At 40.8% G+C, this 12510-nt stretch overlaps 1 protein-coding gene across 4 annotated transcripts in view; it reads right to left on the bottom strand.

The window, feature by feature from the left end:
• Positions 1-389: 389 nt before the first annotated feature.
• The window catches only part of LY96 (lymphocyte antigen 96), a 36019-nt gene continuing 23898 nt past the window's right edge, over positions 390-12510 (bottom strand). For all 4 annotated transcript variants that reach the window (XM_075213669.1, XM_075213667.1, XM_075213668.1 and 1 more), the window contains 3 exons: positions 10763-10891; positions 3163-3218; positions 390-634 (listed from right to left, as the gene is read on the bottom strand). In XM_075213669.1, the coding sequence (XP_075069770.1) occupies positions 539-634; positions 3163-3218; positions 10763-10891 (281 nt within the window). In that variant the 3' untranslated portion in view covers positions 390-538. The remainder of the gene's footprint in view (positions 635-3162; positions 3219-10762; positions 10892-12510) is intronic.

The following is a 12510-nucleotide window of genomic DNA, read 5'->3' as shown; positions in this document are numbered from 1 at the left end:
ACTTTCAAGCGTTCTCTGAAAACCTACCTATTCAGACAAGCGTATAATATTCCTCAACCACCATCTTAACCTCACTACCTTTAGCCTGTTACACAATTTCACACAAGACAACTACCCCCGGACCAACATTATTGTGTGACAGGATCATTTAGCTTATGAGTCACCCTACCTTTGCAGTCTGGCTGGGCCAAGATGCAAAATGTATACTTAACCTCATGTGTCAATCTCCCATTGTCCCATAGATTGTAAGCTTGCGAGCAGGGCCTTCTCACCTCTTTGTCTGTTTTACCCAGTTTGTTTATTAGTTTATTACATTTGTCCCCAATTGTAAAGCGCTACGGAATATGTTGGCGCTATATAAATAACTGATGATGATGATGATGATATGTGAATGTTGTATGGGGGGAACTGCACCGTACCGACAATGTTTAAATATCAGAACAGCTCCTCAGTCAGAAATATATCCAGAATGGTCTCAATGTTGCATGTTCAGCACTGTTCCAGCTTTGTATGTTCAGATATCCGTTTAATGTGCAGATTAAGGGTTATATTTAATATTCATTGTGAAGTCCATGCAAAAGAGCAACTCTTCTTTCTGACCAGCAAATAAGTGCACCTTAATTACATATATTCCCTGGAAAACAGAACAGGATAGAAAACAATGTATAATAGAGTAAGGTCACTTGCTAAACTGAGATATAATCACAATTTGCTCATTGTACATATGTTTGTTTATCTTCCAGTGATAGGATATTAGAGATGAAGGAAATCTCCATACATTTTGTCACAAGATGCTCAGCATGCCGATATGGTAATGTAAAGCTGGGTACACACCTGGGCATTTATATTGCCACGCAGCTGGTACTACATACAATATGGGATATACCGAGCGCGGGCTTGTTGCCAAGGAGCTGGTTCCATATATAATGTGGGATATACCGAGCGCGGGCTTATTTTTTCTCTGGTTTTGTTTCAAAATATTGCCTTTTTGTCATAGCAGCTGTCCATCAAGCCTATTTAAGGCACATTTGGGTGTGGCTCACAAGCCAGCCTTTGCTAGATGTAAACCCCTATACCTGGGAGGTGAGTGCATCTGATTTTAACTGCATTTTAATAGTGTTTAAAGCATATAGGTCAATGTAGGACCTGCATATAATGAGGTACCCTTGACGTTGGGCTGCAGGCTAAAGTCTTTTGATCAAAATATGAACTAATACCTCATGTTTTCATTTTGCTAGACACACACAGATATGCAGTTTGAAGGATAAGTGCTGACAACTTTCTTTCTGTTTTGGGTACACACCTATGCTATCTTCCTTCAGATGCGATTTCTGTAATAATTGTACCAACAACTGAAAGTCCTGATGAACATACCAATTCATGCGTAAGTGTTAGCCGCCTTGGCCGTGGGCACCGCCGCGACTCTCCGCCTCTGCTCTATGGTGTCCCGGCCTTCGCTATGACGACCGGGACGTCACTTCCGGTCCTAGGCAACAACCGGGACGCCTGCATTTACCTGTCGCAGCGCCCGGCCAGCTGTCAGATACTCAGGCGCGTGCGCACAGGGCTGGCTCATCTTAGCTAATAGTGGCTAATCTAGGGGGAGCTTTTCCTGCGTTACTGGCTGTATTCTAGTAATTTATTATGCAGCCACCTGGTTGATTTGCACTGGCTGTGTACCTTTACTCTCATTGGCCACTGGTGATCTAATCAACTAAGCTACTCCTGTGGATTGTTGTAGGGCTCTGCTCTGATTGGCTCTTTGTACTATTTAAGGCAGTGAGGACTGGGCCTCACTGCTGGTTATAGCGTTCTGTTCCAGTACTGCTGCCTGCTCCTGTTCCTGTCTTTGGTGTTGTAACCTGTGATTGATTACCCGTGTATGACCTTTGCCTGTTCCTGGATTCTGAACCTGTGCTTCTGACCTTGATCTATTGCCTGTACCCAGATTCCGAATCTCTGCTAGTGACCCTGACCTATCGCCTGGCCCTGGATCCTGAACCTGTGCCTGTGACCTTGACCCTTTTGCCTGTACCTGATATACCTCTGATGTTCTGTCCAGTCCGCTGGTCTCTGGCCTGCCGCTGTTCCGTGTGCAACTTCCTGTACCTGTGCGCTGCCGTGCCAGCATAAACTCATACTACTCTGAGCATAAGACCTGGGGGCATCTGAGTACCTGTGAGCATAACCAGTCTCTACAGGAAAGGCGGCTGCTAAAGGTGAAGACCTCTTCTACCTGTTCTATGAGTTTATGCCGCACTGGTGGCCATAACAGTAAGCACCTACATAATCTGCATCTCTCGTAACGGTCCAAATTTGCCCGACGTCATAGCATCATCAATCTTGATGTTTAGCAAGTTTGTAAAACCAAATCAAACGACGCAATATGTTTTGGTACGATAAAACATGATCATGTGGGGGGTACACACTCTTGTAATATCGGACCAAGCAGACTGTGATCTGCATGATAATTACATAGATGTATACCCAGCTTAACTCCTGCTGGATCTTAAGATCTCCACAGCACATGTATTATTCAAAATAATCTAATTAAATGAATCCCCTCCATTAGAAGGATGCTCTTTAAACAGCAGATGCTCTCTAAACAGCAGAGTCTCAATGCAATCCTTCAGGATGGAGTTCTCAGTAGATTAAATACTTGATTCACTTTATGATTTAATGGTGGTACTCCCTGCTCTGGAACTTCCTACACCTCATTCCACAGATTCAACCCTCCTAAGCAATTACATATTGAATGTCCCAGTGTCATAACTATTAGTTCAAGTACTCTAAACATTGTGCTCTGTGGATCAATTCCTTCCATTGTGGGGGCCTGATTTCATGGGGCAAAAGAAAGGTCTTCCAGGGGGAATAAGGTTTAATTTTGAAATCCATTTAACCGGAAGCTTTTAATTGTTCATTGTTTGTTTATTTTCTGTGTTATCTATCTTAGGGGGAACATTGGTGGAGGCCTCAGCTGCCGCTAGTATTATAGTTGTAACATTGTAGTTACCCCTGAAACTGAGATATTTCCATTATATGTAATAAATTAAAACAGGTTACATAGACTATGATTAATTCTTGCGATTAATTAATCCATCTGTTAAATATAAACCACAATGCAAAAATACACCTAAAGCAATAAACATAAAACCACGGTACCTTCACAAATGGCAGTTTCTGAAGACTTTCATTGTAGAGACCCAGAACCTGTGTTTCTATAGAAAAAATAAATGTATAGTTAGCGAAAATGTTCAGAAACACAAAAGGTAAAATTCACTGGTTATCACTGTGCAGATTATTGCAACAACATTTATTGCTCAGTCATAGACATATCAGATATTTCCATATCTTATAATAATGAAGCATCTTTTATGTATTTTTTGTATAGTGTACTTTAACTTACAAGCACTTCACTTAGGTGAGAATTGAGGTTCCATACAACAAAACTAAGGATGTAATGAGGAGATCTCTCACGTCGTAATGATGAACTACCCTGATTATTATTAACTCTCTGTGCATGGTTTTTTCACATGCAACATTTAATCCCCCCCATACAACAATATATTGTCATCTTCCAATTGCAATACCAATGACACTGGAAGTGAATCAGAAGCTCGGCCCCTATAGTCATAGTCAAAATGGACATTAATCCTGCTGCGCTTTGCCAATGTTGCGCATCAGCAATCAGCATAACTCTCATGTACTCTTAAAATGATGAGTACTGATTAGTGAGTGTAAGAGAATTATTTAGTAAATGTATATGTTTGTGCTATGTTAGTATATAACAGTGATGGGTTACAGGCAGCCCACCTAGGGCTAGATTTACTAAACGGCGGGTTTGAAAAAGTGGAGATGTTGCCTATAGCAACCAATCATATTCTAGCTGTCATCTTGTAGAATGTACTAAATAAATGACAGCTAGTATATGATTGGTTGCTATAGACAGCACCTCCACTTTTTCAAACCCGCAGTTTAGTAAATCTAGCCCCTAGCCTTCACTTGTTTTAAAGCAAGTGGGAGGTGTGAGAGAGAGAATGGTATTTTATGGTACATGGAGCTTTAAAGAGCATGGGTGTTTTGGGTACGTTGGCATTATGAGGGGTGTGAATGGGAATTTGAGGGGATGTGTGGAAATCTGAAAGGTGTGCTAACACAGAATCCCATAAAATTCAAAATGATTTAACACACATGACCTGTCATAGTAAGATACACAGATTGTTCACATACATATTCATGCACATAATGGTGTTAAAATCAGATGCTAACAAGAGTCTAACGGCCAGGGCCTGATCAGCCAATAGGCTGACCAGGCTGCAGCCTGGGGCGCTGGAGCCTGGGGGGCGCAGCGTCACGGAGATTCATTTTTTTTCACTGCCTTTTTTTTTTTAAATTTAGGCAGCGCCGGGCCTGCATCATCGGGATCGCCCCTGGTGTAAAGGGGGCGGCCCGACTGTCACTACTACATGACAGGCAGTCTGGCAGCGATCACTGCTAGCTGCCTGTCAGGACGGCTGCGGGAGCTTCTTACTGTGGTCACGTGAGATCAGACTTCCGCATCTCACGTGACCACAGTAAGAAGCGCCCGTGGCCGTCCTGACAGGCAGCTAGCAGCGAGGGGGGGGGGGGCGCTGCGGCGGTAATAGCCTAGGGCGACTGGTACCCTTGATCGGGCCCTGCTAACGGCTCACTTACACTACTCAGTTATATATGATTTTTATGCAATAATCAGCACTTGAAATTCTAATTAAAAATAGTTTACTTTGGTTGCAATAATGCCTTTCACAGCAAAACATATTCTTAATGCTGCATTTAGGATTTTAAGTCGGATTCTGAATAGAATTTAATGCAATAGTACATATTATTAATTATTAATACTCTTTCTAGCTAATATTATCTTGTGATACATTTGCAAGAAAATGCTATAAAACAATTGCATGATATGTCTCTACCATATTTATAATTTGGAGAGGAAGATCAGAGCTCTTGCCTTAAAGAGAATTATTACTAAGGGTTACAAATCTCATTGATAGAGCATGTAAATAAAAACCAATGCAGTTGTAATGTGCGATTAATATAATAATATGCATAAATTACTAAATCGGCTGTATTTCCTGTATTTTCAGGAATAAAAACAGCATGACACAATTGTTGTAGCATCACACAGAAATCTATGCAAAAAACAAACAAAAAAAACAGTACTCAGAATAGAGAAGTTCAAATTTAATTTTTGGGAAAGAACGTTGCTGATATTATGAAAAGATAAATTACATCCAGGAAACAATGATTCTATTAAAAATGTAAAATGTAACATTGCAGAATGCTTGTGAAATTGTTTCATATAAATAAAGTTTGATTTTAAAAAAGGGCATTAGAAATGCATAAAAAATCAACAGCTTCCATCTCTCGCCCTCCGTGTTTTACCAATATCTTCAAATTCGTCACATTTTCTCCTCCTTAATAGACCCTCGTGCTCCTCACAATCGCTCCCCCTAGAAATCTTTTGTAAAAACAAAACGTCTTCTAAAGGCTTGATATCTACTTTCTATTCTCTACTATTGAATCATAATCTGCCTGACAAGGAGACTCATGAGCTCCGCTGGGAGGAGGAGATGGCCGAGTCTCTGGATCCTGAGGAATGGACTGAGATACGCGAGGCTGTCGCCAAATCCTCCATCTGTACAAATATAAAAGAAAACTCCTACAAACTTTTGTTCCGGTGGTATTTAGTCCCATCCAGACTGAAAACAATCTATCCGGCTACTTCGGACCTCTGCTGGCGCAACTGTGGCTAGCGTGGCTCCCTGTCCCACATCTGGTGGAGCTGCCCGAAAATCATCCCCTTCTGGAAGGAGGTAGCTGACCTTATTTATAAAGTGTCTAATCTAAGATCTCCATTCCATCTTTCATACTTTCTCCTCCCTCGACTTCCCCCTGACACCCACAAAATTATGTGGCTACTCCCGGCCCATATCCTGTCCGCAGCCAGATGCTTAATAGCCAAGAAATGGAAACAATCAGAGAGCCCTTCTGTTTCGGAACTAATTCAAAGTGTTTGGCAAATAGACAACCTAGAGCACATGACTAGTGTAGTTAATGATCGCCCTTACAAATTTCTCTCCACATGGCACAGGTGGCAAGATTACTTCTCTGCTACACCTTCCCCTTCTTAAAGAATGAAAACAACGTTACCTTAGTAATTGTCGAAGCCGAGTCTTGCTAGGTTCTGCTTCCCCTTCTCCTTCTTCTTTGCTCTTCCCCTTACTAACATTCCCTTCCCCCCCCCCCCCCCAAACTGTCTCCCCTCCATGTTCCACTTCCACTATTTCCTCTCCCTTTCCCCCTCTCCAGTTTCCCCTCACGGTACTCTGGATATCTCATAACCATATCTCTTTTGACTCTCGTTTATCTGCATATTACTAATCTTGCGGACCAGTACGTTTGTGGTGACCCCGAGTTCTATGTCTCACCTATTTTGCAAACTCTTGTTGTTAATATTGATATGAATTGTTTGAGCATAACAAATACTGTACCGTTTATATTTTTTCTGTTGTTTTCGACAAAAATCTGAATAAAAATATATTTAAAAAAAAAAAAAAAAATCAACAGCATGTAACCTTGAGTACATTGGGCCTGATTAGGGAAAGTAAAGCAAAAAAAAGGAGTAACTTTGCACCTTGGCAAAACCATGTTGCATTGGAGGGGGAGGTAAATTTAAAATGTGATGGCAGATTTAAAGTTGGGGTAGGGCATGTCCTAGATCAACTTTAAATTTCAGTGTAAAAATAAAGCTATCAAGTATTTGCATTCTACATGAAAAACAGCCAGTATTTTCCTTATGTGCAATGGAATAAACTAATTTGCACCCCTTGCATTGCAGCATTGTATTGCCAAGGTGCAAAGTTACTCTTTTTTTCCCTAACCTTTCGCTTACTGAACCGGGCAACAAATCTGTAGAGCATCACGTAACGATTGCTTTGTTGTTCATATGGATGATCATTAAGTACTGACTACTAGGTCTCAAAGCTTGGCAAGCTACAGGCTGTGGTGTGCATTTTCAGGAAACACCACCTGCACACCCACACCACTCTTACACGTATCAGCACACTCTCCGTATTTGTTCTTATATTTCTGAAGAGAGGAAAAACTGCTCCCAAAACACCTGCTTGCAAATAATAAATTAGAGCATGGAAGAATCCTTACTCACTAGATCCATTGGAAATGCTTAGTGCCCTGAAGACATAATAGTACTGCAGCAAACTAGTGTCAAGTACAGGTGGTGCACAATTGTCAGGTGTCAGAGTATGGAAACTGAACCAGAAGCAATATGATCAGGTATACCAGGGGCAAGTGTTGGTTTTCCAAAGAGATAATACACATTTATGGCCTGATGCTGAGTTCAACTTATGGCAATTACGTAGAGTAAATTGTGCATATTGGTAATGTGCATGCTTACAAAGAGAACGGATGCATAGGCTCCAATACCCGAATCTGACACTTGCACCTTCTTACAACTGCAGAGGTAGAACACTGGAGGGAAGAAGTGTGCACAGTAAGGTAGTGTTAGCACAAATGTGGCTGATGAAGACCTGCAGACAAATGTATATATGTCTGTTATTAGGCATTTCCTTTGCAACTGCTAGAGGGCTGTTGAAAATACATGCTGATGTTAATACATAATAATGTAATCCAAGTTCATATGCTGATGATGTGGAGTCTTACACAGCTCTAGATGCATATGGCTCTGCATATCAATGGAAATATTCTATTTTTGCATGGTTTTTTTTTAAGAGTAATATACATCTATTTTGTTACCAACCTTGCACCAGCCCCTTAGTCTTTGTGTGTGCTAGTCACCACCCATACATGGAAAAATTATAAGATGATGAGCAAGAAGCAGTATTGTCACCCATGCAATATGATCACCCTAGGCCCATGCCTATGTGGTCTGTCCAGAAATATGGACCTGTTCCTCCCATTCTTTGTCTTAGATTTGGTGCACAGATTCTTCTGTGTTATTCTGAATGTAATTCTTAGGCAATTATTGCTTATTCTGTGTTGCATAATATCACTTCTCTTTTTCTATGTAACGGCTACAGTTCTCAGAATATAGTTTCATCTTTATGCACTGATAGCTACACTACATAGAACCTGTAACTTACATATGCTGATTTCATTCTAAGTATCTTTAATTATTTTAAGGAAGTATAGGGAAGTACACAATTTCTGTTTACTGAATGTACATGTCAACATCTCTTCCACTTATTAATTTAAGTGTGTTGGGGGAAGCAATATTTTTTAAACACAGGGGTCTACAATAATGTATCCCTGGCAAACTGAACAGTGCTGCTTATATATTATTTGTTACTATTTTTGATCATAGCATTGAGAATGTCTTGTCAAAGAATGTAAATAACCTTGTAACAGAGAAAAAGCTATTGCAATACTGATATGTGTCCACAAGATGGCCCTAGGAGCACAGAATTGTGTGCTACTGGTGTCCCTTGCATCATTAATTTGATATTCAGTAAATTTATACATTTCAGATCAAGGTTGTTATTGCTTTTAACATTAATTTATTACTAGATTCGATACAAGTTCTATCATTGAACATAACATTGCAAAAGACTGCTATTTTCCCTTAATGTCATATCCACCTACACTTACACTTTACATTACACTCTAGGAGATAAAACCATGATGATGATGATAATATCTCATAGCTTTCGATCCATTAACTCATTAGCTAAGACTCATGCTTCATGAATCAAAGTATTATAGGTAGGGAGGCAGAGATGAATCTCTGGGAGCCTGTGTAGCCACTTCTTGTACCCCTTAAGCTTTGTGCACAGCCTAGGAGTGATATGAACACGCATACCAATAGAAGATCAGTTCCCCCTCCTGTGATCCCCTACGGATAATCCATAATCGCCACCGCGAGTCCCCAAAAGAGTGCCTGGTACTGTGACAGGCTCCACTTTCCCTCTCAGCCAGATTACAAGGCTCCGATGTGATTGATTTTTAACAACCAGGGTTTTTATTAAACAGACAAAAGGGACATTTGCTGAGGACAATCTATTGATGCTTCGGTAGTAGTAATGGAGACCAGAGAAAAAGAACTCTAAAAGCCCCTCATGAAAAGAATGAACTGAATCAACGACAGGCTTTAACTACTTTAACGATATGGGGGTTCATGTAGAGTTGGACAGAAGTTTAAAGTGTGCTTTTGAATATTGCTCATGAAAAAAGTATATATCTGTATGCATTTATATAGCATTTTTCTCCAAATTAGGACTCAAAGCCCTGTACACTTGAAACATATAAATAATACATGACACAGTAATATATGGAGTACAGGTGATACAAAACATATGCAGTAAAATGACAATCAGGTACAGGGGATGCATATCATCATCATCATTTATTTATATAGCGCCAACATATTCCATAGCGCATTACAATTGGGGACAAACATAGTAAACTAGTAAACAAACTGGGTAAAACAGACAAAGAGGTGAGAAGGCCCTGCTCGCAAGCTTACAATCTATGGGACAATGGGAGTTTGACACATGAGGCTAAGGCTAAGTCTACATTTTGCATTTCGGCCCAGCCAGGCTGCAAAGGTAAAAGTGACTCATAGGCTAAAAATTACTTAAGAATTGGACAAGTTGAATGTGAAACAGGTGTTAGCGGTGGGCAGCAAACTTGGGACAGTTGTTATTGAGTCCAATATTCTTTTATGTTATTTTGAGAGAATTATGAAAGTACAGTTCCTTCCTTACAAGAAATGAATCATATAAGGCTCAAGAAATCATATGGTAGAAGAAGAGCGTGGTTTGTGCTTGAAGTGTCAATGACCCAATGCTAATTATTTACATTGTTTCTGGAGATGCAGGAAAAAAATAGAATAATATTCTTAATTTTATTAAGAAACATTCAGCTTTCTCACTCTAAAAAGGTGAAACCCTTCCACTCAGATGACATGGCCTTGGAGTGCAAACTCAGAGGAAAGCTTTGCAGTCAGGTTGGGGAGAGGGAGTTCTAGAGTTTTACCTTGTTGCTCGGCTTTCCATATTTCATCTAAGCTATCACACTTCCAAACATGACCTCAACATTCTAAGATCCAAACAAGCAGCAACTGAGCTTAAGATACTAGCAGCAGAAGCAGCAGTCATTGAAAGCTGCAACAGGTAGGAGAGTGCAGCTTAATCTGCAAAATGCCCTGATTCTGGTGGCACAGTTCGGGTTTTTGGGGACTGTCCCATGCAGTCAGGACTTCTTCCCGACTGCAGAAACAGTTGGGAGTTATGATGGTTTACAGCTGCAGTATCAGGCAGAGAACATAGACTCAGTGCCTGAGAGTGCACAGATCAACACAACATAAGTTTATGAAGAGTTGAACTTGAGGGACCTGTATCTTTTTTCAACCTTACTATATTCTCTCTCTGTTAAAACCAATGTTATGAAGTTCTCTACTGGAGGTCTAGGCAGATGGTTACCACGGCTGTGCAGAGGTCAGAATTATTATAAGATATTTATACCACATGACTGAGGCTTATAACACAATACATATGATACCTGTTACAATAAACCCCTTCTCTCCACCGATAAAGCTCCCCTTGGCAAATCACCACTAAAGATCACTGCAAGAAAACACCCACGTACATGCAAGTCGTCACCATTACGTATAATTCTACTTTTTGCTAAGTCAGTGCAGGATTTAAGGCAAGGGCTCCCCCTGCCATTTCCAAGCATGCCTTACCTCCTTTTACGCCTCCACAAAAATCAAATTCATCATCAACTCCAGAACATAATTCATATCTACCATCTAAGAGTTTCATAGATTTGTGCCAGACTTCCACCGTAGCATAAAAATGGTCCAGGTCCATTCCTGTTACAAAAGACTGTATAATTATTATTATACTCCACATAGCATGAGAAGAATTACTAACACATAACACAGGATAAATAATTAAAGCTCCAGGCCCATCCTGTTGGGCCTGACAATTTGTACAAAATAAATATTTTCAAGAGCAAGAAAACACTTAATTCCCCAGGGAAAACATATACTATGTAGCAAAGCAACATGTACCCATCTTTCCATGTTTGTATACCTCCCAAAATTCTACATGCAAAATTGGGACATAGTAAGACCCACCTGATCTGCCCAAACCCTGCCCCAAATCTTCCTACGTGTTGTATGACCAGGTGACTTTTGCTAGTTTAGTAGCACACAGGTGCTTTAGTTAGATTTTTACCCTATCATCATCATCAGTTATTTATATAGCGCCACTAATTCCGCAGCGCTGTACAGAGAACTCACTCACATCAGTCCCTGCCCCATTGGAGCTTACAGTCTAAATTCCCTAACATACACAGACAGACAGACAGATAGAGAGTAAGACTAAGGTCAATTTTGATAGCAGCCAATTAACCTACTAGTATATTTTTGGAGTGTAGGAGAAAACCGGAGCACCCGGAGGAAACCCACACAAACACGGGGAGAACATACAAACCCACACAGATAAGGTCATGGTCAGGAATCAAACTCATGACCCCAGTGCTGTGAGGCAGAAGTGCTAACCACTAAGCCACTGTGCTGCCCAAACCCAACACTTGCACAGCCTGCTTACCTGCATATAGCAGGCAGTGCAATCACTGAGTTTTATGCCTGTGGCATTTCCCTCTTCATTCAGTTGTTTAGCAGTAATGGTACAAGGATACATATGATGATCCCATTTAGTGTTTTTCACTGAACAGCTGCAGTTTATTTTCTGTTTGTTTTTCAGAACTTTTGGGATAACAGGATTCCAGATACAGGACATATCCGGAAGGATATATATCCTGCACATACAGGATCTCTCAAATTCAGGATCCCGTAGAAAAGGAGATGGCGACAGGTGGAATCTTGAAGATGTGCTACAATAGCAGTGACGCATTTGCACTTACGATTCAAAAACATAAGTTTGATTATCCTATCCCAAGTTTATTTCTGCACAGAACTTCAAGAGTCAGAACTAACATGATTTTTCCAGTTTCCCTGCTGATTTGGCCCCCCCCATCTGGATTCCGATTCGGTACTGCATCTGCCTGTCTGTGTACCAGTCCTGGCTGTCTGACCTTCCCTATGACTCCGATCCTATACTCCTCCCCACTGTGCTATGCCTGGAGACAGTCCAGAGGACCGTGATCTGTGAGTTCCTGGCAGCGAAGCCCATACCACCTTGCTGCGGTTCTCGGTGAATGCCATATATGTATTTACTGGCCTTCAAAAGTTTCTGTCTAATGCAATATAATAGCATTATGGTGCAAAGCATAGAGCAAGAGCAATTATGGAGTGACTGAAAAAGAATGTAGAGTACTGAACTTAATCCCATAGAAAATCCCTGTCCATTGGCGCTCCCCAACTAACCTGACCCAGAGTGAGCAATCTGCATAGAGGAACGGGCCAATATTGCTCCATCTCAGTATTCAAAGTTAATGGCAGCTTATCCAAAAATCTTACTGACT

This window comes from Mixophyes fleayi, chromosome 5 (genome assembly GCF_038048845.1).
Source record: "Mixophyes fleayi isolate aMixFle1 chromosome 5, aMixFle1.hap1, whole genome shotgun sequence".
Lineage (NCBI taxonomy): Eukaryota > Metazoa > Chordata > Amphibia > Anura > Limnodynastidae > Mixophyes > Mixophyes fleayi.
The sequence above is the reverse complement of the archived record's forward strand: the minus strand, read 5'-3'. Positions and strand labels throughout refer to the sequence as shown.